This window comes from Aspergillus chevalieri, chromosome 1 (assembly GCF_016861735.1).
Source record: "Aspergillus chevalieri M1 DNA, chromosome 1, nearly complete sequence".
Classification (NCBI taxonomy): domain Eukaryota; kingdom Fungi; phylum Ascomycota; class Eurotiomycetes; order Eurotiales; family Aspergillaceae; genus Aspergillus; species Aspergillus chevalieri.
Window position 1 is genome coordinate 1,420,920 of NC_057362.1, and position 25,267 is coordinate 1,446,186.

The 25,267-nt window shown below is 50.2% G+C and overlaps 10 protein-coding genes across 10 annotated transcripts; 6 read left to right on the plus strand and 4 right to left on the minus strand.

Moving 5' to 3' along the window:
* Nucleotides 1–24: 24 nt before the first annotated feature.
* Nucleotides 25–2,261, plus strand: GAA1 (GPI-anchor transamidase subunit GAA1; the record flags this gene model as incomplete). Its single annotated transcript, XM_043280064.1, has 5 exons — nt 25–37; nt 175–478; nt 563–801; nt 866–1,707; nt 1,764–2,261. The coding sequence occupies 5 exons, from the start codon at nt 25–27 to the stop codon at nt 2,259–2,261; spliced, it is 1,896 nt and encodes a 631-aa protein (XP_043131629.1).
* A 211-nt stretch (nt 2,262–2,472) lies between these two features.
* On the minus strand, nt 2,473–3,747 carry RPN9 (proteasome regulatory particle lid subunit RPN9; the record flags this gene model as incomplete). The annotated part of the gene is made up of 3 exons (XM_043280076.1): nt 2,473–3,114; nt 3,183–3,418; nt 3,480–3,747. The coding sequence occupies 3 exons, from the start codon at nt 3,745–3,747 to the stop codon at nt 2,473–2,475; spliced, it is 1,146 nt and encodes a 381-aa protein (XP_043131630.1).
* Nucleotides 3,748–4,369: 622 nt separating this feature from the next.
* On the plus strand, nt 4,370–5,204 carry ACHE_10511S (class I SAM-dependent methyltransferase; the record flags this gene model as incomplete). Its single annotated transcript, XM_043280087.1, has 3 exons — nt 4,370–4,407; nt 4,459–4,630; nt 4,686–5,204. 3 exons carry the CDS (start codon nt 4,370–4,372, stop codon nt 5,202–5,204), a joined length of 729 nt encoding a protein of 242 aa, XP_043131631.1.
* A 555-nt stretch (nt 5,205–5,759) lies between these two features.
* On the plus strand, nt 5,760–7,387 carry NUO40 (complex I NDUFA9 subunit family protein; the record flags this gene model as incomplete). Its single annotated transcript, XM_043280098.1, has 9 exons — nt 5,760–5,914; nt 5,984–5,997; nt 6,066–6,128; nt 6,184–6,278; nt 6,341–6,432; nt 6,488–6,629; nt 6,686–6,844; nt 6,900–7,235; nt 7,289–7,387. 9 exons carry the CDS (start codon nt 5,760–5,762, stop codon nt 7,385–7,387), a joined length of 1,155 nt encoding a protein of 384 aa, XP_043131632.1.
* Nucleotides 7,388–7,701: 314 nt separating this feature from the next.
* On the plus strand, nt 7,702–8,728 carry ACHE_10513S (uroporphyrinogen-III synthase HEM4; the record flags this gene model as incomplete). The annotated part of the gene is made up of 2 exons (XM_043280109.1): nt 7,702–7,972; nt 8,055–8,728. 2 exons carry the CDS (start codon nt 7,702–7,704, stop codon nt 8,726–8,728), a joined length of 945 nt encoding a protein of 314 aa, XP_043131633.1.
* A 316-nt stretch (nt 8,729–9,044) lies between these two features.
* Nucleotides 9,045–10,302, minus strand: PMK1 (mitogen-activated protein kinase; the record flags this gene model as incomplete). Its single annotated transcript, XM_043280120.1, has 5 exons — nt 9,045–9,073; nt 9,131–9,478; nt 9,533–9,914; nt 9,966–10,161; nt 10,214–10,302. The coding sequence occupies 5 exons, from the start codon at nt 10,300–10,302 to the stop codon at nt 9,045–9,047; spliced, it is 1,044 nt and encodes a 347-aa protein (XP_043131634.1).
* A 1,572-nt stretch (nt 10,303–11,874) lies between these two features.
* Nucleotides 11,875–14,715, minus strand: SEC24 (COPII subunit SEC24; the record flags this gene model as incomplete). The annotated part of the gene is made up of 3 exons (XM_043280131.1): nt 11,875–12,450; nt 12,509–14,155; nt 14,212–14,715. The coding sequence occupies 3 exons, from the start codon at nt 14,713–14,715 to the stop codon at nt 11,875–11,877; spliced, it is 2,727 nt and encodes a 908-aa protein (XP_043131635.1).
* Nucleotides 14,716–16,404: 1,689 nt separating this feature from the next.
* On the plus strand, nt 16,405–18,765 carry ACHE_10516S (kinesin family protein; the record flags this gene model as incomplete). Its single annotated transcript, XM_043280142.1, has 3 exons — nt 16,405–16,660; nt 16,717–17,126; nt 17,182–18,765. The coding sequence occupies 3 exons, from the start codon at nt 16,405–16,407 to the stop codon at nt 18,763–18,765; spliced, it is 2,250 nt and encodes a 749-aa protein (XP_043131636.1).
* A 470-nt stretch (nt 18,766–19,235) lies between these two features.
* AIM24 (AIM24 family protein) lies at nt 19,236–20,811 on the minus strand (the record flags this gene model as incomplete). Its single annotated transcript, XM_043280153.1, has 7 exons — nt 19,236–19,559; nt 19,621–19,840; nt 19,891–20,009; nt 20,060–20,230; nt 20,289–20,360; nt 20,434–20,552; nt 20,628–20,811. 7 exons carry the CDS (start codon nt 20,809–20,811, stop codon nt 19,236–19,238), a joined length of 1,209 nt encoding a protein of 402 aa, XP_043131637.1.
* A 1,358-nt stretch (nt 20,812–22,169) lies between these two features.
* atm1 (ATP-binding cassette Fe/S cluster precursor transporter ATM1) lies at nt 22,170–24,334 on the plus strand (the record flags this gene model as incomplete). The annotated part of the gene is made up of 7 exons (XM_043280164.1): nt 22,170–22,193; nt 22,256–22,315; nt 22,372–22,486; nt 22,549–22,817; nt 22,874–23,920; nt 23,972–24,188; nt 24,246–24,334. 7 exons carry the CDS (start codon nt 22,170–22,172, stop codon nt 24,332–24,334), a joined length of 1,821 nt encoding a protein of 606 aa, XP_043131638.1.
* Between the last annotated feature and the right edge of the window lie 933 nt (nt 24,335–25,267).

Here is a 25,267-nt window from a genome sequence, read left to right on the forward strand (position 1 = left end):
CGAAAGACCTGAATTTATGTATCAATGGCTTTAAAACGTGAGTATGATCCATTCTAACCCGCGCTCCTCTCAATCCCACCCTCCTACCGACCATAACCATCTCCTCCAAACCCACGGATTTACCTCTCGAACCACCATTCTGAACCCAATCTACTTACACAACAACAATGCCAGTCCCTACCCGCAACTTACGGAGTAACCCTCACATCCTCTTCGTCCGCCTCCCGTACCTCCTCTCGTTCCTTTGCATTGTCGTCGGCGTTATCTGGCTTCTCCTCCTGCCCCTGAACGAATACTCGCGCCGGACGTATATTTCGGAGAATGCGCTGTTGCCCGGTCAAGTGCATGCATATTTCTCGGGTAGTGAGCAGAACATCTTCCGGGGGTACAAGAAGGAGCTTGGGGGGTTGTTGGTAGGTGGGGCTGGCGGTAACGATGGTGAGCATGGAAGCAGAGGGGAGGTGGAAGTGACACCTGAGTATGTCCTGCCCTCCCATCGATATTGGAATAGCGGGGGTTGCTTCTCTAGCGTGAGTGCTGGATGCTGATTACGGGTGAAAAGGGTATCTGAAAAGGTACAATCGATCTTACGAGCCGCCGGGTTGAAAGTCGCGACGCAGAACTACGAGTACACGTCTGCTGGAATCAGACATCGAGGACAGAATACCTATGCGATTATCAATGCGCCGCGCGGTGATGCTACAGAGGCAATTGTGTTGGTTGCGGCTTGGAAGACGGTGGATGGGGAGTTGAATACCAATGGGATTACTCTTGTGTTGACGTTGGCGAGATACTTTAAGAGTGGGTTCTTTTCTCCTTGCCCAGGCAAGAGAGATGATGTGCTAATAAATGCTTGTGACTTTAGGATGGTCCCTCTGGTCCAAGGATATTATCTTCCTAATTACCCCCGACAGCAAGTCTGGAGCGCAGGCATGGATTGATGCATACCATGACATGCACCCGCCCTCTGTCCAACCATTGCCATTGAAGAGTGGAGCATTGCAAGGTGCCCTGGTGGTGGAGTACCCCTTCGACCACCGCTTCGAGTCCCTACACGTCGTCTACGACGGCGTCAACGGCCAATTGCCTAACCTCGACCTTTTCAACACAGCCGTCTCCATCGCCGGCGGACAAATGGGCATTGGAGCCGTCCTGCAAGAAATGTGGGACCACGACGACAGTTACGAAGCCCGACTGGAGACCATCCTTCGGGGAATGGTCAAGCAGGGCTTTGGCTACGCAACCGGTGCGCATAGCAGCTTCATGCCGTACCATGTGGATGCGATTACTTTGCAGACTAAGGGTGAAGGCTGGCAGGATGAGATGGCTCTGGGTCGGACGGTGGAGAGTCTCTGCCGGAGTTTGAATAACTTGTTGGAACATCTGCACCAGAGTTTCTTCTTTTATCTGCTTATGCAGTCAAATCGGTTTGTTAGCATTGGGACGTATTTACCCAGTGCGATGTTGATTGCTGGTAACTTTACTATTATGGCGATTGCTTTGTGGATGCGTACGGGGTATTATGCGGGTTCTTCTTCATCTACCTGCGCGGGTGCGCCAACTGAAGAGAAGAAAGAGACCACCCAGAAAGGATCAGATGCCTGTGGCGTCATGGAACGACAGCTAGCCCTCCCACTTACATTCGTCGTTGGCCTCCATCTCTTGGGCTTACTTCCTCTCTACATCTTCAACAATCTCTCCCACCAGGTAAGACGAGCCCGAACTTAATCCAGTGGAATGAGAATCCAAACTAACAAAAACAGTATTTCTCCTCTGCAGTCTACACCTGCATCATCGCAGACATCGTCCTCCCCCTCACCCTCGCCGCCCTCTTAACTCACCACTCCCCTTCAACCCCTTCTACTCCTGCCAACACAATCCCCCAACACTGCCTCCTCATAAAATCCTTCTCCCTCCTCCTCCTCGGCCTCTTCCTCTCCACCCTCGCGACCCTAAACTTCTCCCTCTCCTTCATGATCGGCCTCCTGTGCGCCCCGCTTACGTTCACAAACCGCACTGCCTCCACTCCTGTTTTACGATACATTATCTCGACGAGCGGGTTGGTGATTCTTAATGTCCTTTCGCCGCCGGTTGTGCTTGTGGGTGGGTGTTGGTATGCGGGTGTGAGTGTAGAGAGTGTGCTTACGCAGGCGGCATTTGGGTGGGATGTTTGGGGGATGTGGACGCAGGTTGTTGTTTGGTGTGTTTGGTGGCCGGCTTGGGTGACTGGGTGTGCATTGTTGGGGTCTTCGATGTTCTAGTTGGCTCGTGGTTTGGGTTATGGTGTGTGATATGTGACTGTATAGATAATACAGGTTTATGTAGTGATATTATCAGTCCTTGACATTGCAACCATCATCAATTACCATCATGCTTTTCCTATGATGATCAGAAAAATCTAATACAGGATTGTACGTAAATGCAAGCAGTACCGTCCCCATTTAGATAATGGATGTAAATAAGAGAACACATCTATGCAGCCCACACATCCTTGCCAACACCCTCGATCCAGTGACCCAACTGGTTAACACCAGCGTCCCAATCCTTAAGCCTATTCCGCATAGCTTCAATCTGCTTCAGATCCAGCACCTTGGGTTGCACCCAGTTGATCTGAGCAACCTGGGCGACCTGGTCGATCGAGCCCCGGAGGAGACCCAACGACAAAGCCTTCATAATCAGATGTTCAATTTCCTCAGGTTTCACCTTTGTCTCGGCGGAGATCGATTCGAAGGTCAGGTTGCGGTCGTGCGGGGGACGGCGGAAGACCATCTCTGTGAGGGCGGCGAGGGAGATCTTTTGATAGAGGAAGATACGGTGCTGCGCCAGGAGGGAGTCCTTGGAGAGGTTGCCGGCCAGCACATCGTATGCGGTTAGGTCGCCACGGTTGAAGGTGAACAAGAGGTCACGCAGCCAGGTGTATTGCGCCTCCGTGAGCGAGTCGAGGATGGGATGCATCAGCAGTTCACCGAAGTTGTAGATCGAATCGGACACTAAAGCGGCGATACTGAGGTTATATGCGCGGGTGGCCCGCTCAGATGCAGACAGGTCCTCCAGGTTTACGCAGGCGAGGTAGAGAAGAGCGTTCTTGTAGAAGGAGGCGAATTCTTGCTTGGCCTATTTTCGCGATTGTCAGTTTTCCATGCAACCAAGTCAAAGACTTTATAGTAAGGTCTTGTACTAACGTGGTAGTAATCTGCGTTTACTTTATAGAACGAAGCGTGCACGACGGTCTCGACCGCGTCAAACGAGTCCAGGATCCGCTGGCACATCTCCAGGTCCTTCTTTGCACCGTCAAAGTCCTGTAGCCGCTGCTTGACATTGGCAACGTCCGCAAGGGCGTAGGCGTAGGCATCTTGTGAGTCGGGCTTGTTGACTTTATCGGCCAATGATGTAAGGAAAGAGAGTCGCTCCTGGTCATCTATACCAACGCGTGCTGTCAGCTTCATCCGTCTCCAATCCAGACATTCAAATAAACTCACCTGCACAACCCGTTGATGCCATCAACCCCAACAACACAAACTTGAGCTGGTTGATCCGGTCCGCAAAGCTGAGGACAAACGTCTTGAAGATTGCTAACCGCTGCGGAGCACTCTCTGGTGTGCGGAAAAAGTCGATCAGGGTATCGGTGAGTTGGTGCCATAACTTTCGCTCCCAGTAGTCTTCGAGGCTGAGGAAGAAGGGTTGGGACTGCTCCGGAGCTTGTGAAAGCTGCTCAGTCAGGAAATCGGAGATCTTCTGGTTCTCCATGGTGGAGAGTGGCAGGGTTAAAGAGGTGAGCTGCGGGCTGAGATGAATCGGTGAATTCAATGGGAGTGAAGCTTTGATAATAGGCGGCGGAATAGAATCAGTCCGTGGTATACAGAATCGAGACCGTGTCTGATGGAGGCAAAAAGACGGTCGTGATGTGTTGAGAGATGACAGACATAGCGATGGCTGGCCGCTTTGGGAGGAGCTCAAGGCGGTGTCTCTGCGGCGCCGTAGTCCGCTGTCGTCAGTAGATCCGCTTCGTCTTTACCCAACTACAACTACTCCCGACTACCACAACGGGTTTCTTCTTCCTTTCTCTTCAACCCTTTTGCGTTGACTCAGAAAAACACTAACTTTCTTATACGAGGGGCTCTGACATGACTCTAGTCCAATCAATGCCTTCCACGCGCAGACGCTATGGAATCCATTTAGAAAGTGTCCGATATCTCTCCGAACCGACATAGGGTACCTTGGGAAATCTTGGTGCTTAAATACCAGATTATTCTCTCATCAAATTGCTCTTCCTTCGTAATTTCTTTGTTCAAAATCTCAATTCAGATACACTCAATTACTTCCATTCGACTTTCTGGACTTTGCAGCCAGCTCAATCCTCATTACAGCCATGGCAGAATTCGCTGAGAAAAACAGACAAGTCTTCGAGTACGTGCACCTTTCTGTGCTGCATTGGATAGAAGCTAATAGTGATTGTAGCAAGAAGGCTGCCTCTTACATGAACGATTTTTCTGGTGTCATCCAGTCCATCTGCAACCAGGTTGAGAACCGCCGGCTTTGGATCAGTGACAAATGGACAGATACCCATGCTGGAAAGGGACAAGAATTTCGGTTGCTCGAATATGCTTGTGGACCAGGTGCCATATCTGTGGTAAGTATAGGCAATGTCCTTCCCCGGCATAAGAATGAATGGCTGACTTGCATAGACACTGGCTCCATTTGTGACAAAGGTCCTTGGATTAGATGTCTCCGATAATATGGTTGCGGAATTCAACAAGAACGCAGAGGCGGCTGGTCTTTCAGACAAAATGAGTGCGCAGAGAGGCGACCTCCTGGCGGACAACGCGTCAACTGAACTGTCTGCTCCGGAATTTTTCAACTTTGATGCTCTTGTTGTCAGCATGGCCCTCCACCACTTCGATGACGCTGGCAAAGCCCTAAAGAGCCTTGCAGAGCGATTGCAGTCGGGTGGCACTTGCGTAATTGTTGATCTCGTGCCTGACCATTCACACGATTTCCGGGAGCAAGTCCGCGAACATTTCAGCCGGGAGACTGCCGAGACCGTCAAGACGCACGGATTCACACTGGAGCAAATGAGGGACTTGTTTGCAGGCGCTGGCTTGACGAACTTTGGCTACCATGTCTTTGAGGAACCAGTGGTATTCCGCAAAAATGGGAAAGAGATCTCAAAGACTCTTTTCTTGGCTAGAGCACAACGCTCATAGAACTGTTGGATTGACAGATAGGATATTTTTTCTATGAATAGATGACGGCGTTATTGAGTACCCCTGATATATTTGCAGTTAATTGCATTCGATGGTATCGCATCCTAATCCGTAGACATTTAAATCAATGTAGTATGTAACAGGCCATCTGATTGGCCAAAACTCAACGGCCAATAATATCAGCTGAATAGTCAGACGTAAATGGCATGGAGGTTCTCAACGTCAACAAAGTAAAGCAATTCAGCTGATAATAACAAAATCAAATCAAACACAATTTCTAACCTCTCACTTCTCATATCATCTAAGAAAATCTACGATGTGGGCTATGATGCGGCGCCAGCAGCTATGTAAAGTATTTCCGAATCGGGTTTAGCGTCACGGTCCCGTGGCCTGCGCCGGGAGTCTCTGGAGAACGGCTTTCGCCAGTCCAGCGTCAAGTCCAGCACCACTTGCTGAGCTCTGCCGGCCCGTCTCCCATTCCCCCCACCATAGTACGTGCCTTTTTCCTTTTGACTGTCGCATTTAATTGGTCTCCTCTAACCTACACGCGAACAGATGACCATGCAGAAGTGCAGGGCTGTCAATTCCGCCCTGGGGTCGAAGGCATTCGTCCCCGCTCCTCGCGTTCAATTCCAGGCGCAGCGCCGATTCCTCCAAGATGTCGCGATTACTAGAACCGGAAAGCCGATTCTGAAGGTCCAGGGTGGACGGTAAGGATGTGTTAGAGCCGGAACGTGCAGGTCAATGGGTTGCTGACAGGTCGTTTTTTTCTTCCACAGGTCGTCTCTTGGAGGTATCAAGCTCTTCCCAACCGGTCCGCGTTGTTTACCAGTCCAATCAATCTGACAATCTGTGATTTAGGTTATACCGCAACCGTCTTCGGTGCCACCGGTTTCCTGGGTCGTTACATTGTCAACAGACTCGGTATGTCAATATGCTGCCAGCAGATGAAGGGAGAAGAAGCTGACAATTTGTCCAGCTTCGCAGGGATGCACGGTTGTTGTTCCCTACCGCGAAGAGATGGCTAAGAGACACCTGAAGCCCACTGGTGACCTTGGCAGAGTTGTTTTCATTGTACGCCGTCAACCCGAGCCAATGCAAAATTATATCCGTGCAGCAAGCTTATGCATTCCTAGGAATACGACCTGCGGAACACCCAGTCGATCGAAGAGAGCGTCCGTCACTCCGACATTGTCTACAACCTTGTTGGCCGTCAATACCCTACCAAGTGAGTAGTCATTGGGAGCTTCGGTCTTGAAGCTAGTGTGTTAATGGCTATGCAGGAACTTCTCCTACGCCGATGTTCATGTCGACGGTACAGAACGCATTGCAGAGGCGACCGCCAAATACGATATCGACCGTTTCATTCATGTCTCTTCTTACAACGCTAACAAGGATTCTCCATCCGAGTATTTCTCTACAAAGGTCCGTCATCCTCTCGGGTGCATACTTCATCTTCTCGGTATACTGAACTGTTATAGGGCTGGGGTGAAGAAGTGGCCCGCTCCATCTATCCCGAGACCACCATTGTCCGACCCGCTCCTATGTTCGGATTCGAAGACAACCTTTTCCACAAGCTCGCTAGCGTGGCCAACCTTTTTACCGCCAATCACATGCAGGAGCGCTTCTGGCCTGTTCACGTAAGATTTTTTGCGAACACATTCTATGGCGGATTATTTGCTGATGTCCATCCAGGCCCCTGATGTTGGCACTGCTCTCGAGCATATGCTTCACGATGACTCCACTACGGGTGAGACCTATGAGCTCTACGGTCCCAAGAACTACTCTACCGCTGAGATTGCCGAGCTCGTGGACCGTGAAATCGTCAAGCGCCGTCGTCACTTGAACTTGCCCAAGCCTGTTCTCAAGTCTTTGGCACACTACCTGAACAAGTACCTCTGGTGGCCCACCATCTCCGCCGACGAGGTCGAGCGGGAGTTCATCGACCAGAGAATCGACCCCACGGCCAAGACCTTCAAGAACCTCGGGATTGAGCCAGCTCAGCTGGAGGACCTCACCTTTCACTACCTGGTAAGTGCTTGTTGTTCTGTCGTGTTGTTATTCAGTAGCTAAATATTGCGCAGAAAGGTTACCGGAGCGCTTCCTACTACGACCTGCCCCCGGCCACAGAGCGGGAGAGACAGGAAGAGAGGAAGTACGTGCATGTTCTCGACGACCAGTAATCGTCTCTGTTTTCATACGTGTGTACATAAACTAGACTCAATCAATTTCCTTGTGTTCTTCAATGACGTAGTTTCGCCAAAGCATAATGTTGCAGCGTGATTGAATTCTCAGGGATAATCCAGGCAATTTAATTCATAATAAGACATCAGTAACCGAGATTAAATCTCTTTTATAGCATAAGAGTAATCTACCTGCTTACCTGCCAAGTTTCTCATTTGAACGAAATCCTCTGCTTCATCCGACATCTCCATCAGTAAACCACCACCAATACAACAAGCAAAATCAACTCCATAAATCAACAGGGACAACGAGTATGACGCACAAAACCCCAATCCTCCTCCTAAAAACCAAATCCACACCCTCCGACGCCTACGATGAATACTTCACCGACAAAAACTACAACCCGCTCTTCATCCCCGTCCTCTCGCACCAATTCCACGCCGCGAACCTCGCACACATCCGCGACCTCTTCAACACCGGCGCCTTGAAACATGATGATACCGAAAGGAAATATGGGGGGTTGATATTTACCAGTCAGCGTGCTGTGGAAGGGTTTACGAGGATGATTGAAGAGGATGCTGATGGTATCCCCTCCTCCCCTCCCCCGCCCCAGGTAATGGATATAGATCGGTGTAATGCAAGATGCTAATGAGATTTGACGGATAGAACAAATAGCATCCGATTCCTCGAAATCCCTCCCCCTGTACACCGTCGGCCCCGCGACATCCCGCTCGCTCTCGTCGCTCGTTACTTCGCACCTCCCGCACGCAACGATCCACGGCACAGATACAGGGAACGGGGAGAATTTGGCACTGTTTATCCTCGAGCACTACAATAATCTCGCTGGGAATAAGAACGGGAGAGGAGAGAAATTACCGCTTTTGTTCCTCGTTGGTGAACAGAGGAGGGATATTATTCCAAAGACGCTTATGTCGGGGAAATTACCGGAGGGGGAGAGAATTGGGGTGGAGGAGGTTGTTGTTTATGAGACGTGTGTTATGGAGTCGTTCGAGGATGACTTTACTAAAGTCATAGACTCTTATAAATCTGAGGATAATGATGGTGGTGGTGAGAAGGTGATGTGGGTGGTCATCTTTTCGCCGGCGGGGTGTGATGCCATGTTACGGGTTCTTGGGCTGGATTCTTCTTCAAATGACAATGGGGACGGCGTATTAGTGGCACCCGGGAAGAGAGTGTTTGTTGCGACCATTGGACCTACGACGAGGGACCACTTGCGCTTGAAGTATGGGTTCAAGCCACATGTTTGTGCTGAGAAGCCTAGTCAGGAGGGGGTGGGGGGTGAAATTGAGAGGTTTATGGAAAGGAGGAATGGTAAATAAGTGTGATTTGGTTGTTTTATAACGGTATACCCATGTGCATTACTCAATACGTATGATGGAATGAATGGAGATATGCTATTCAAATGGCCTTTGAGAGGCTAACAACTATCTTAACGCCATAATCTCAAACAAGATACAGTAACATGACAGAATCAAGAGGCCCAAGATGGATGGTAAAGTGCTCGAATGTATGTATGTCGCCTTAAAAACAAAACTATCCTGACCCATATCCACTTCCTATTCACATGGTCCCTTCTATCTACTCGATGTATGGTCGCAATCATTTATGTACTCGAATAATCTTTAATCGAGGCGTTTACCGCATGATCTCTTCGTAAATCAAGTCTACACGATTGTTAGTTTCATTGTAAACAGGCTCATATGGATGAAGGTGGAGCGTACACTTCAGCTGCTCCTTGCTGAGCGCATCCTTGTTCTTGTCAAAATCAAAGAATCCATCCGGAATTGGGGGAGCAGTGGGCTCATCGTCCGGGTCATGGTACGGCTCCAGGTAGGGGTGCTGGAGGGCTTCTTCGACTGTGATACGCTTGGCAGGGTTGAATGCGAGAAGTCTCTCCAGGAGGTCAAGAGCCTGGTCGTTGCTCTTAGGGAAGAGGGCCTTGAAGGGAATCTTCTTCTTGAAGGGGAGGGAGCGGATGTACTCGCGCGCACGGCGGGACTTGATTCCGTAGTAGTCTTCCATGGTTGGTGTACCCAGGACGTCAAGGATAAGGGTCAATTGGTGGTGATCTTTCCCAAGTTAGCTCATGACGGTTTTCTTTTCCGGCACTCGCTGTCACTTACAATCTTTTCCGGGGAACAAGGGCTTTCCGCTCAGCATCTCGGCCAATATACATCCAACACTCCACACATCAATAGCTTTTGTGTATTCCTTGAAGGTCAACATGATTTCTGGCGCACGGTACCAACGTGTCGCAACGTATTCCGTCATGAATCCGGAATTATCGTCGGTCGACGCGGCAGAACGGGCCAGACCAAAGTCGCAGACTTTCAGGTCGCAGTTTGCGTTGAGTAACAGGTTGGATGGCTTCAGGTCACGGTGGAGAACGTTTGCGGAGTGCATTGCTTTGAGCGCACGGAGGGTCTGGTAGATGAAGTACTGGCAGTGGTCGTCGGAGAGGTCTTGGGTACGGATAACTCGATGCATATCGGTTTCCATCAGCTCCTGCGATAGTTAGCCTGGCTCCCATGGGGATAATAGCAGGAAAAGTAGTACTTGAATGAGATATACTTCATTGAACGAATCATAGCTGCGGGGTCTCTGGATATCCAAGATGGAGATGATGTTTTCGTGGTTGAAATAGCGCAGCAGCTTCATTTCACGCAGGGTCCGCAGACAGAACATCGAGTGGTCGAAGGGGATGATCTTCTTGATCGCGACCTTCTGGCCGGAAGGCTTGTGGATTGCCGAACTAGGAGACACTGTTTAGTACTCAATTATACCTGGTAATCACAAATACATACCAGACAACACCATAGGCACCCTCTCCGATGATGTCAGCAATTTCATACTGTTCGGAGATGTTGAAAGAGATCTTCCTCGACCCTTGCATCTTTGCTGTGATTTAAAACTATAGATCGGCTTGTCAGAGGCCCGATTGACATGGAACCGGCCATGAAGAATCCTGGCATGCCGTTGAATTAAGCTTACATTTGTTTGTGTCACGCGGTTCGTGTAATCCGAGTGTACCAAAAGCAGACGGACTCTTCAAGGTGTACGTCACAATCTGCAAGAAGTATAGCGAGGCAATCAGGGCGTAACCGACGGTTGTTGGTGAATTCAGGAAATTGTAGGATGTGCAATTCTGGCGGATTTCGTTTCCCCCTTATTCCAAAGTAAAGCGGCCCTTCGAACAAGATCGACTGACGTGAGTAGCGGGGACGAGCGGTTAATTGATGACGGATGGTGGTACACTTCACGGGCAGTCACGTTAGAATCAAAAGGCTTCAAGAGGAAGACGAATCAGAGAGACGCCTTAAGCGCTCAGGTCGAGCCATGCCATTCCATTGGAGAAGCCACGGCCATCGACATAGAAGACAAAGCGAACGAATATCCGTACCTGAGCGTGTAGTTCCCCCTGACCTGCAAGTGGTGTTTATCGGGCTGCCGCCGGAGAAGCCGTCGTGAGATCTGTTGTTGGAGACGGTCAGTTGTCTGGAAAATATTGAATATTATAAGTGGGCGGAAAAGGCAGATAAGAGATAATTCTGATAGAGCACACGGACTTTCTTTTCTGAGACGGTCGGCGTGAAGTTGATGGATCTGAGTCTGTCTGTCTGTCGCTCTCTCTTCTTGTCTCAATAGTCTGTCTGCGGAGGGGCTAGAGAGGGGAGAGTGACGCGGGTGTGGGGTGGGGCAGTCAGCAGTAGTAGTAATGCAGGAGTACGTACGAGTAGAGTAGAGTGTAGGGAGAAAAGGTGTATGAGAGAAGCTGAGGAAGAGAAGTCGAAAGATAGAAAAGAAAGAGAAGAGAAGAAGAATAGGAATAGTGAGCGATCAAGCACAGTGATTTTTATCTGGTCCAGACCCTCAAATAATAGTCTACTCTAGAAGCAGGACTATTAAATGGTTGGGGATCAACAGGAAAGATTCAGGGAGATTAACACTTTTCCTAATAAAGTATTCCATGGAGTCCCCTCCATCCATGGTAGAAATACCTGTCATTGACCCTGAAAACCCTCTGCTTCTCTTCTGTCTCAACCAGCGTTTCATCTTCGTCCTTAGTTGCCTCAACATATTCACCAGTCACCCTCCATACTACTTCATACAGAGTAATTACTAAGAGTTGGCACTACTGCTGGGCCAAACTCAATCATCACAGTTCATCACAATTCAAATCACATGGTCTCTCAGCCACCTCTACCTACTCCGCACTCCATGCTCATACAAATAAATACCAGCCAAAAAGGGGAAATACCCTGACTGCCAAATAAGATATCTTTGTAATTGGTGTTGTATCTCTCATAGAAAATAAGGAACCAAAGTATTTTGGAAAAGGGAAGCCATCTTCTACTACTGCACAATCTGTACACGTGTTTTCAACCTCGTCAGCCCAGTGGTCTTTATCGCACCAAGTCGACTGGGAGAAGGGAAGAGAGAGAGAGAGAGAAAGAAAAAAAGGGGATCAAACCTTTTCTCGCAAAGATCCCATCCATTGCACCAAGCTGGCGCTCTGGTCCGACCGGTCCTCAACCAACAGCGTCTGTGCCCACAACCGGAGGCCTGGCTCCCCATCCTCCCTAACCACATATAGATGCGGCACCACGATACTGCCCGCCCCCTTCGCACGGTGGTCCCGGCTCTTCTCAACCACCGCCCGAACTCGCTGGCTGAAGTCGTTGTCCAATTCGGGAAGGTACTGCTTGCCCACGCGGAGTTGCAACTTGTCGGGTAACCCGAACACGTCAAGGATAAGCTGCGGCACCGCATCACGTCCCACCCACAGGAACTGCGTCTGTCCATCATCGATCAGGTAGAGACCATACGACACCATCTGTTCAGACGCCAGGTTGACGGGCGGCGGAAGGATGATTTCGCCCGTCTGCTCATCTGGTAATCCAGCGTTGTCTGGCATGTCGTGTAGCGAGTACATCTTCGGGTAGATGTATTGCATAAGAAGGGGAAGAGGAAGCGTCGAAAGCATACAAAGAGCGGCTGACCGCATATCGGTCGGGATCTGGGCGGATTTCCGGAGACCAAGCTAGAAAAAGTCCGTTATCACCTTGTTTGATAGCGCAACTAGAGGTCAAAGGACTTACGTTCTTGATCATGGCGAGGAAAAGAACAGGGAGTGCTCTCAAGTTGGCAGGGAACTGGAGTCCGCTACCGCTCACGCTTCCACCAGCAAGCTCCTTGCGGTATGTCGACAGAAGTTCCGTGACCTTGGCTTGCAATGCCTCTCGTGCTGGCTCCAGACCACTCGACAGAACCCGCTCAACAGCTTTGTGGCTGAAGTAAGCGGAAATCGCCTGTTGATCTGCTGAAGCATACAGGTCCGCAAGGTTCTGAGTGGTGGGAAGCGCCACGGTCAAAACACGGATCCTCCGCTCACCGTTACACGTAGTGTGAAGAACAGCTGCCTGCATGCACACCACTGGCTTCGTGACAGTCTCGTCAATCGCAACCTCAACAACGTACGCTTGATCACGCGGGAAAGCAGGGAATGCACACAGATCCGAGCTACGGTTGAAGAAGTTACCGTAGAACGTGTTCATCCGCAAACCAGTCGTCGCACGAACACGCAGGACAGCCTCCAGTCCAATCTCTGACGATAGGTACTCAGAGAATTCCCGCGCAAACTTGATGGCATCTTCGGTCCGGGCCGCGTTCCATCCAGGATAGAAGTAAGTCTGACCACCCGTGTATCTCGGAAGGTTGCTCAAGGATGCCACATCTTGATACTGGGAGGAGAACAAGAACATGTCCACCGACACCTGCGCCTTGGAGCACTCGACGGCAAAGCTCTTGTAGAAGCTGTTGGCGGTCTGCAAAAGACCGCTCTCCTTGTTCGTACCTAGGACCTTCTTATCTTCTCTCACGGTAAGGGCACCTTGTCCCACATTAGGGAGCGACGAGCTGAGGACAGTCATCTTTCCACCCACAGGGGAGATCAACTTGTAGCCAGCCCGCAAAGCTGATCCCATAGCACAGCCATTGCTCTGAGTGTTCTGGAACATGTCCTGCAGCTTGTCCAAGAACAGCTCGATGTTCTCCCGGCATTCACTCAGTGGCACCAGAAGATCACCAGGGATGGGTAGGAAAGGTTCGTCGAGATCGCTGACAACAAGCATACGTGGATCTGAGCTCTCGGATCCGTCTCTGGGGATGCTAAAGTAATGAAGGCTGGTATCCACGGCCATAAAGCCCAACCGGGTCCGGCGATCCGCGTTAGGGATCCGGTCAAGGCTCTCCTTGATGCACCGTGCGGTCGTAGCCAAGAGGCCGTTGGCAACCGAAGTATAGCTCACATCAATCAGGAAGAGGTAGACAAGCGGCTGCGGTGGCCGGACCATATATTCTTGAGGTGCGACAAACTCAACGACCGAATGGTTGAGTTCAGGCCGCAGAGCCCGGTCCGCGGGCTTTTGCGCAGCGCTATCCCAATCGAAGGCCTGAGGTACATCGTTGGTCAAGCTGCACATATTGCAACGCCAGCGGTGGCCATTATCCATGAATGTGACGAATGGGTTGATGTAGGATCGGCAGCGCCGGCATCGTGAGATGACTTGATCGGGAATCACTGGGATAGCGTCCTCTGCGTCATGAAGGGCTGCGTATGGCTGAATGACAAGAGAGAAGGGTAATTTAGATTTCTTCAGAAGCGAGTGGTTCGTCGGAACGGCATTCAGTGTCGAGCGCATATACTTCGGAGGGCAGTTTGCGTGGGGAGACGGGAAGACACTGGTCTAAGAGCAAGTCAGCAAGCTCCGACACCAAGTAGCCCAGTATTCTAGGTACATACACCCGGCGGCAAAATAATAGGAGGCGGAGGCAAGTCTAGCTCTGCGACATTAAATGGTTGACTGAGGAGGTCGGTCGGAATGAGTTGGTTGAGAGAAACAGGTCGCGCTTGGGCAGCCTGCGGCGGCATCTGATGCGGATCGGCCATACCCATGGCGCCAAGTTGCTGGGTCATCTGCGCAACTCCAGGTGCGACGGGCGGAGCATAACCTTGGGTCATAGGCTGCATCTGGGCTGCGGCATCTGCTCCGTAGATGGGCTGCGCCACGGGTTGTTGGTATCCCGCAACAGCCTGGGGAGGGTAGCCGTAGCTGCCGCCGGCTGGCATCTGACCTCCCAACGCCGCATTGGCACCGGAACCAAACTCGAAAGACTCGCCAGCATACACCCGCTTCTTCCTACCTCCAGCTTGACCTTGAGGAGGCTGCCCGGGCTGAGGAGAGCCATAGCCAACGGGTTGACCGTACCCTTCGTGGGGAGGGTAACCCCCCTGTGGTGCTTCCATGAGAGACGAAAGTGTGAAATCGGGTAAAGACGGCTGTTGGCGCTGGATAACTTTCTTCGAACGTAATTTTGCGGGGGAGGGTATATGTAAAACGTCGTGCGAATCGTAACTGGTTTACTGCTTGTATCGGTCAGCCACGATATCGACTTGGAGCAGGGAGAGAGGCAGAGCGACTCAGGCCACTCTGCTTGTTAAGGAACAAATTTGCGGATGGGAGACGAACGTATAACAAGGCTATATTAAAAGAAGAATTAATGAGTTCACACGCAAAAGCCGTACACCAGGTCGGTCAACGTGTCCTGGAAGGAGAAGTTATGGTTTATGCTCGAGTAGGCGAAAGTGTACGGTGGCCTTTGCGGCAACCTTGCCTCGGACCAATCAGAGCCCCGCAGGCATCAGTCCCCCAGCCAGACTTCAACGTCGTCTCAACCTCTCATTTTCGGATTTTAATCTTATTGACTATGAAAGTGTTAGTTTAGCTACTAAAATGATTGGTTGTTGTCAGTGAATTACTTGTGCCGTTGAGTGATTGCTGCCCGGAGTTCCATTGATATATATATATCCACACGGTGTTACCGACAGGAACAGGACTCCGTTACACGATATAGGGCTCCTCACCCTCTAAAACGATAAATTGGGTCATAGGGGTCATAGTCAATCGAAAACGGTGCCAGATAGATCCCTGAAGATCCCCTGAACTACATACTACAGTATCGGGTGTCCCCCAAGCTCACAGCAATACACAATGCCACACAGGAACACTCGACTGCTTTTTATGGACCAAGGATTGAAGGCTTTATGAGAAAAGAACAGCGCTTATAATCTAGAGAATAACTGGGACCTTTTGAATGGATTGCAGAATATCTGTCACTCGTCCACACCAGTCATTGATGCTTTTGTTGATCGTATAGGCTCTCCGGGATCTTGCTACAAAGGAAGGATGTCGCCATGTGCAAAAGTGACCTACCCAATGGCGTGAAATGCCATGACTCCATTTCTCACAAACCTTGCAGGAATAGTTCTGAGGCGTTATGCGGTAGATCTCATATGGTAAGATATTGTACCAGAGATAGCAGGACCGAGTGATATGCATAAACCATAGCTATTTTTACGATTGTCGCTTGCGCATATGCATGATAAATGCAATTGATGCTTTCCTATTCCCATCACTAGCCTTTCTTGAGCGTTGAATTCTCATTTTGTATCTCGATGCTATGTTAGGGCGGTCACGGGTTGCCGTGCCAACACAGGGCGGCGGTGGAGCCCACGACAACAACGCATCTTACCCCCATTCTCCTCGGTTTGTCCTCCACTCGAGTGTCACTTTGCGGCTGCCAGTAACTAACCAAACAGGTGTTGCAGGTTTTGCTTGTGGCTTTGTGCTCTTCTTTTATCACGTTCTTCTTTTGTTTTGTATTTCAGCGTCAATTTACAGACAGTTGGCATTCCTTTCCAGTCCGTAGACAGATACCATTGCACCGCATTTCGCCTCTGCTTACTTTTGTCCTTTTGCCCCACTTACTGCTGCGGTGTATTATTATGCAGCAGGTCTAAATCCGAAGACGCGACTGTTGACATCGAAACGGCAACTCGTTCGCCCTCTAGCACCTAGCCGTACACGTCGACGAAGGACACACGGAACTCTCGCTTGAGGAATACAAGGATTGGACGACGAGGACATACAACAATATGAGCGTCAGAGTCGTTGCAAGAATCAGACCACTCTTGAAGTCGGAACGAGAACTGGATGTCATTATTCGGACAGGCTTCAACAACAAAGGAGAGAAGAAGAACACCGAGGACAGTAGATCGTTGGCTGCACTGAGGGATCGTGATACGCTCGTGCGAATTCCGAACCCGAAACATGAGCACGAGGAGTACTCCTTCCAGTTCAATGCAGTCTATGATGCAGATGCCTCTCAGCAGGAGGTCTTCGATGCTGAAGGTCCGCACCATCTTGAAACGCGCCGAAAGCTCTTGATATACTGATTGAATGTGCAGTTGCTCCCACCGTGAAGCATCTTTTCAATGGATTCGACGTCACCTTGTTTGCATACGGCGTTACAGGAACCGGGAAAACCCACACGATGCGAGGTGGTAAAAGCCTTGCCGACAGAGGTGCAATCCCTCGACTCCTCAGCACTATCTATCGACGCGGACGGAAGATCGAGAAGGATAGCGAGGGTGCTACTTCTGTGAAGGTCTCCTTGAGTTATTACGAAATATACAACGACAAAGTCTATGATTTGTTTGAGCCCCCAGAGAAGAGGACATTTGCAGGACTGCCCCTTCGGGACAACGGTGGAAAGACGGTTGTTGTGGGGTTGACAGAAAGGCCATGTACGAGCTTGAAAGAGTTTGAAATCCTTTACGACCAAGCAAACACCAACAGGTCAACCTCTGCTACCAAGGTGAGTTCGCTAGCTGTGGTCATCCTAGCGGGCATACAGTACTAATGGAATATAGCTGAATGCTCATTCTTCCCGATCCCATGCAATCCTTTGCGTTAAACTCACGGTTACTTCCGGCGACAAAACACGAGTTAGCACTGCTTCCGCCATTGACCTTGCAGGCTCCGAGGACAACCGCCGAACGGACAACGGGAAGGAGCGCATGGTGGAGTCAGCAAGCATCAACAAGAGTCTCTTCGTACTAGCCCAGTGCGTCGAAGCAATGACCAAAAAGCAACAGAGGATACCGTATCGAGAGTCGAAGATGACGCGAATTCTATCATTGGGCCAGAATCACGGATTGACGGTCATGATCCTCAACCTCGCCCCTGTTCGATCTTACCACTTGGATACACTGAGCTCACTCAACTTTGCCAACCGGACGAAGAAGATTGAGGTCCGCGAGGTGGAGAATGAACCAATGTTCAAAGGTCCTCCTAGGCCAGCCATGCGGCCTTCTGTAGCTGCCCAGCGACAGCCTCTCCGGCCATTGACGGCTTCAGTCAATGCAAATTTACCAGCACCTGGTACAACAGATGCATCGAAGCCTGCAGACAGCAAGCCTGCTAAGGCGTTCTCTGTTTACTCGGATAAACCCCAGCCAAGTCATTCGGCACAATTCAAGAAGCCTGAAGTTCCCAAGCGGACATCCTTTAGTTCCAATGCTCCTCGAACACAACCATCGAAGATCGGCCGTCCTTCCCAAACAGCAACACAACAGCAGACCAACCACGAAGATATCTCCGCTGCCAAAATTGAGGAAATGGTGCAGAAGAAAGTTGAAGAGATCCTCGCTGTCAGAGCTGTTAGCGAACAGACAAGACAGACACAGGTCCGCGAGCTTAATGAGCAAGTCCAAAAGCGATTGGAATCTCTCGAGCAACGCATCGAAGGCTCCGAGGATGCAAGAGCTGAAGGGCTATCGTATTTACTCATGGCAAAACAACACCAGGGCCGTGGTGAGGACCATTCCGCATTGAAAATGTACCAGTTAGCATTACCATTCTTCCCCAACAACGAGAAGCTGGCCATGAAGATTTCACGCCTGGAAGAGCGTCTGTATGGCTCGCGCGGTCAGGAAAACACATGTTCTGCTACCCCTGCTTCTCCGCCCGCAAAGAGGGGACTGGGAAGCATGCTGTCAATCAAGAAGCAGCCCCAGAAACCCCAAATCAAGCGCGCGGCCGACCATTTGGACAAGGATTACGAGGAGCCCGAGGCTGCCTCTGAAGCTCCTAGCGAAGACGAAATCCAGGATACCTCTCGCGCCCAATGCAGGAAGCGCGCAAGGACCATCAAAGTCGCATCGAGCGACAATGAGGACTCAGATGTAACTGAACGTGATAAAGACGCTCCCTCACCGCGTACAATCCACCTCCTATCTGTCGTCAACTCCCGCGACGTCAACCAAATCAAGTTACTGAAGGGCGTTGGCGTCAAGAAAGCCGAGGCTATTGTTGACTGTCTGTGCGAGATGGACCAGAAAATAGAGGAAGGAGAAGAGGCTCACGCCCAGGTCAAAAACATCTTGGAATTGAGCAATTTGAAAGGTGTTGGGGCAAGGACAGTCCAAAGCATGAGAACCGGTATCTTGATTTAAAAAAAAGAAATTTGCATACTATCGTGCATTTGAAGCGGTCTTATTAGAGAGACTTTCGAGCATCCATTGCATTGGTGCACCGTGCATGCATACCCTTTTGCTTGTTTTTCTCATTTCTTGACTTCATCTATTTTTGTATACATATGGCCATGGCCTGTTTTATCTTGTTTCTTACTTTCGCGTCATTTTGAGCGAAGGCGTTCTTGGGCGTCATTTATACTCGTTCATCTGTTAACATTTTATGATTTTGAGGTGTCTTTGTTGTTACTATGCGAATACCATCTTTTGGCCCTTTCGTTCATTTTGCCGAAGAACTTGGGTAATCCTCGTATTTCCCGGATAGTGTGTGGATGTAGACACTTGATCATTGAACGAAGAGGTCTAATGATATAATACATTGCGGTTGCGGACTGACGGAAATGACAAAAAAGACCCATGTCCATTGCTTGCTATTAACTGCTGCATGAAGCTCAATTCTTCGAAGCCGGCTTATCGAAAATCACCTTCCCCTCCTCCGTAAGCTTCGCGATCCTCTGGTCAATCCCCCTGACCTCCTGGCTCAGACTTTCGACCGAGCGAGCAGGAACAGGCGCAGCGTGGGTTGCTTCTACAGCTTCTTTCCGGAATTTCTCCTCTCCTCTCTTCCTCTCCGCGCTCTGTTGCGAGGGTCCACTTGTGAGGCCGCGAGGCGATCCCGCTATTTCGTTTACTTCGCGTTCGGAGAGGACATCGTTGAGACGGGGACCGCGAGATTGCACAAGGATTTGGGCGGGACCGTCGAATTGGAGGAAGAGCTTTTAGTGATAACATGTTAGTTCCAGAACTGCATATCCATTGTGAGGCAAAGTTTCATACTCTATCACCCCAGATGGTCATGCGGGACCATGTCCGGATCTTGTGGAAGATCTTCATGGCCGTCTCCCATGTGTCGGTCTGTGACATGTTTTGGATAAACCTCGTATTCTGGAGGAAGCTTGGTAACGCCTTGAGGCCCGGCACTTGGAAGTTCAGGGTGGTAGATTTGAATCGGTAGGGTCGAGGAGGGTTGGAGGTCATAGTGTAAGCCACGACGTTGCTATTGTTCTGTTAGCACTCGACCCAACCCAACAGATCAGACAGCCATACCTAGGATGGGCAATGTATTGCTCTCCGGGTTTCACGTCGACGGAGTATAATTGCCCATTGCCGACTAGTGCTAGAAGACCTCGTCCGGTGACTTCAGAGTTACCCCAGTGGGTCACGCTCTTCGCGAATTAGCCTGTGCTTTCCATGCCGTGCGAGAAGTTGGACGAACCATGTTTGTGTTGATAACCGGCTTCACGGAGATAGAACGTCCGGTCCAGGCGAGCAGAGCTCGTTTCTGGGCGATTATCCAATCTTCAGAGCCATTAAGATGGAGGACGGCGAAGGATGTGGTAGGGGACCGAACGGAGATCAGGGCAGTCACGGGGCTGCTAGAGGTTATCTATCCGGCATCAGTTATCTTTCCTGGAGACCGTAGAAATGGGCAACCGCTTGCAGACCTTCTGGTAGAGGAATGGCACGCCGACGGGGGCTCTTCGGACGGGTTCTAGGACGCTCAGCGTCGAAACCACCTGCGCGGAAAGCCAATTGTCAATTGCACAAGATCAGGAGAGCCCTTTGCTGAGCGACAAATGGACCTCATACATTATCCGCCTTCCCACTCAGTCCAACCAATGTCCCTCTGCGAGTGTAGAGATGCTGCGAAGCTGAAAGCGAAACCGACAATAACGAGTATGGGGAGCCGATGATATCGAACCGGGCGTCTGAATGTTTTCAATTTCGTCCATTAGCCCGACTGCCGTTTTGGCACGATCAATCCTTACCAGGGAGAAACATACCAGGCGACTGAGCCGAATTTGGCGTACCGGCTACAGGAAGGTGATCTCCATTGAGTTGCTCCGAAGGCACGGCACGAATCTGAATGCCTCTTTTCGCTTGCTGCAATGGGTCTTGTCGCGCCCACTGCGGAAGGACTCTCGTCCAGGAGAGAGCCCGGACACCTCTCCTTAGGCTTTGGTTCATGGTGGGTGATTGCGCAAAACTGCAGCAGACGGTGCCGGCGGGGAATATACGGACCGGGTTTCTTTTCCCCTTGAAGTGGGTATTTCGTCAGGCTGTCACTTGGTGAGCGTTCGCCTAGGCTGGGACTGGGGAAGTTCAATGACGTTCCAGACAAAATTCAAGCAACACACTCGCTTTCGAAGAACTGTGAAGAGTCAGTAGCTGGACTTGTTTTGCTTCGAACAAGGCGTGAATTGTTGATGCCTAATAACGCCTGATGATTAAGGCATAAATAGTTGGCAATACGTCAATACGTCATCTATAAATCAGCTACGCGAAACTTTCAACCGTTAACATTCTATCCAAAATGCATCACCAATATTTGCCGTTCGAGTTTAGTTTGATAGATAGGTCTCCCTTTGGAATTGGTGTTCCCAAAGCCAGAAGAGAAGTTCTGCTCTCAATGCCGTTAGAATAGCGAAAATGGCATCAAAGCATTTCTAGTCAACAAGTAAATACCAGGGCTTTCATTCAATGAGTTCATACCAGAGGTATCCAGTACCCCAAAACATAAGCCTAATTGCTTCAGGCATATCCAAATCGAAGCCTGTCATGGTCTATCTGATCGTAGGAAGATCTCAGGGCCTGATTACAGACAAACAATGCAAACTAGCAGCGGGGATTTGATTATCAGATTGCGAGCCCTCGCGACATATTGACGATACTGGATCGGAGTGTTTCACTACCGAGAGAACATAAGACAATTTTGCTTTATCCTTAGTCTTCCAAAAGAAGCGCTTTTACCATTACCGATTGCGATACCTCAATAGAAGGCGAAAGACAAGCACTCAATCTCGGAGTTTTCCGCCGACCCTTTTCCTTTCCATCTCCGAACCCGGCGGTCCCCGTCCTAAGTCCCAGCTGGAGGACCTGCGGTTCAATTGCTTCCACAACCTTCACAACCCACAATTATGTGCCATTAGGCCTGGAAGAAGTTACGGTAATACCGATCGGCTCGCTGAAAGAAAGGAAAGGGCACTGTACCGGCCGTCATGCTGCCCCGGGCAGCTCGATCGCCTTGCTGGCGTACTACAACGCCGTTCATGCATCCGGCTCGCGTTGTTCCGCGCTCAACCCCGTGGAGGTCTGCCTATTATGGCTCACAATTCCGAGTATTCACATCGGGCCAAAGTCCGCTGCGGAGGCAAGCAGCGGGGGATAAACCTATGACAACCACGAACACCCGAACCGCGGTGAAAGCGGCTCCAGATGAGAAGAATGCCCAGAATGCGACGGCTACGAAGAAGAAGGACCTGCTGGGCGAGGCGAGTATAGGGAATAAAGAGCAGCGCAAAGCTGACTGGGCTATCATGAAGGAAATGGCGAAATACCTTTGGCCGAAGGTGAGGACGGTTTGATCGCGCGGCAGAGAATAGGCTGATGCTGACCGGATACTACGATGCAGGAGGACTGGGGTACTAAGCTTCGTGTTGGGAGTGCGTTATCACTACTTGTTGGCGCAAAGGTGTGTTTCTGATCTCGAGATCTTATGCGACTTGGTTACTTATGGTCACGGACTAGATTCTGAACGTCGAGGTGCCATTCTACTTCAAGAGCATTGTTGATTCGATGAACATCGACTTTGCGGCCGTTGGAGGAACAGCTTATACCGTTGCCGGCTCAATGATTATAGCTTGTAAGCGAAACACTTTGGTCAACCGCTTCAAGGAACACTGGATTTAACAGTTCCCATTTCAGATGGTGTCACTAGGATTGGAGCAACGCTATTCCAGGAACTGCGGAACGCCGTGTTTGCTAGCGTGGCCCAGAAGGCTATTCGCAGAGTCGCAGGGAATGTCTTCGAACATTTGCTACGGCTTGATCTCAACTTCCACCTTACCCGTCAGACCGGTGGACTGACGAGAGCGATTGATCGCGGTACTAAGGGTATCAGCTTCCTGCTGACATCCATGGTGTTTCACATTGTTCCCACGGCTTTGGAAATCTCGCTCGTCTGTGGTATTTTGGTATGGCACATGACAGGTGATCGACTCTATTAGTGTTCTACTAACACAGGCATTAGACTTACCAGTATGGTGCTCAATTTGCGGCTATCACGGCTGCCACGATGCTCGCATACAGTGCATTTACTATCACCACCACTGCCTGGAGAACCAAGTTCCGCAAGCGAGCCAACGCAGCGGATAACCGCGGTGCGACAGTCGCTGTTGATTCCCTTATCAACTACGAGGCTGTCAAGTACTTTAACAACGAGAAGTTCGAAGCTGCACGATATGACAAGGCTCTTAAGGCCTACGAAGAAGCGTCCATTAAGGTCACAACGTCTCTGGCTTTCCTCAACTCCGGTCAAAATATGATATTCTCCAGCGCGCTTGCCGGTATGATGTACCTCGCTGCTAATGGAGTGGCTGAGGGTGCCTTGACTGTCGGTGATTTGGTCATGGTCAACCAGCTTGTCTTCCAACTCTCGGTTCCGCTGAACTTCTTGGGCTCTGTGTACCGTGAGCTGCGCCAGTCGTTGCTGGACATGGAGACCCTGTTCAACCTGCAGAAAGTCAACGTGAACATCAAGGAGCTCCCCGACGCGAAGCCGCTCGAGGTCAAGCGAGGAGGCGAAATCCGGTTCGAGAACGTGACATTCGGCTATCACCCCGACCGACCTATCCTGAAGAACGCTAGCTTTACAATTCCTGCTGGTCAGAAGTTTGCTATCGTGGGACCGAGCGGCTGCGGGAAGTCGACGATTTTGAGGTTACTGTTCAGATTTTATGATGTTCAAGAAGGCCGCATTCTGGTCGACGGCCAGGACGTGCGCCATGTGACTTTGGATAGTCTCCGGAAGGCAATTGGAGTGGTTCCGCAGGACACGCCTTTGTTCAACGACACTATCGAGCACAACATTCGCTACGGCCGGATTGATGCATCTGATGAGGAAGTCCGTAGGGCTTCCCAGCGCGCTCAGATTCACGAGCTTGTCCAGAGACTCCCCGATGGCTACAAGACTGCCGTTGGTGAAAGAGGTATGATGATCTCTGGTGGTGAGAAGCAGCGGATGGCGATTTCTCGTCTGTTGCTGAAGGACCCTCAGATATTGTTCTTCGATGAAGCGGTAAGTATCCTTTAATATTAACATTGACAGCTATCTGAACGTTGAAAACAGACTTCTGCCCTCGACACCTACACTGAACAGGCTCTGCTGCAGAACATCAACAGCATTCTGAAGGAGAAGGGCCGTACTAGCGTCTTTGTTGCCCACCGGCTGCGAACTATCTACGATTGCGACCAGATCCTGGTACTGAAGGCAGGCGAGGTTGCCGAATCGGGATCGCACCGTGAACTCCTGGAGCAGAATGGGATCTATGCTGAGTTGTGGAATGGTGAGTGATTACTAGATACCAAATTTCGAAGATATGAAATACTAATTGATAAAATAGCGCAAGAAACATCGCTCGCAGAGGATGTGGAGCCTGATGAGGTCAAAGAGGCTGAGGAGAAGAGGGAGAGTACCCCGGATCGTAGATAGACGGGTTCTCGTTTCTTTGTTATAGATTTCCAGCATTTGAGTATATACTTTGTCTGTATAGTAGACGAATCGCATTGTGAAGGAACAGAGGGCAGTGCAGGAGTACGAATCCATCGCTATATCAGGAAATTCGCGCTGTTCCATCATAACGGCTCCCCCTCACCTGAAGGACCCCGACAACGGCAACGATAACAGCATTGTTTACCACGCGTCACGAGTTAATTAAAAAAGAACAGGGGCTCTCGGGGCGGTTACCGGGCAAAGCTTACCGCGGGCTTAACTGAATCTGGCCTAACGAGGTCCCGCTAGAAGGGTCTACTTCGGAGTACAGTACTTCTGATACTAGTCTCGATGGTTCAATTTGTTTCTCCGCTCACGTTCCCGAACCAGATTTATTTGGTACACAAGATCCATTTGTGCCTGAAAGTTAAATAGATGACGGTGTATAGCCGGTGGCACTATTGGAAGCCCTTTTATATTAAGATGTTCTGAATACGAAAGAGAGAGAAAAGCAACAGAAGAAGTTTACTAGGGATAGTCAGTTGAACTATTGATAGATCCCGCACCCCTGGGCCAGAAGTACAACTAAAGTACGGTGCCTTGACAGCCGAAATACAGAGTACAAGCGGTATTTTTGGGCCGACGGATTCCCCACACGCAGTCCCAGAATCAGGAGAACTCGAGATCGCTTGGAGATACTCGCGTGTGTTTTTTTCCCTCTTTTCATCTTCTGTTCTTCCCTTTCTGCTTGTTTACTTTTATTCTCTACACTCTTTTGTGCATTCCTTCGTTAAAATCATTCGCTTCTATACACTCTTTTAATCAGGCAGTTGCATTAGTGCAACAGCCAAGCTTTCCATACAACACTCGATAACCATCCATTCGTTTATCCTAGACGCTGCTCTACATACTCAAACAATCACTAGCCTCGTT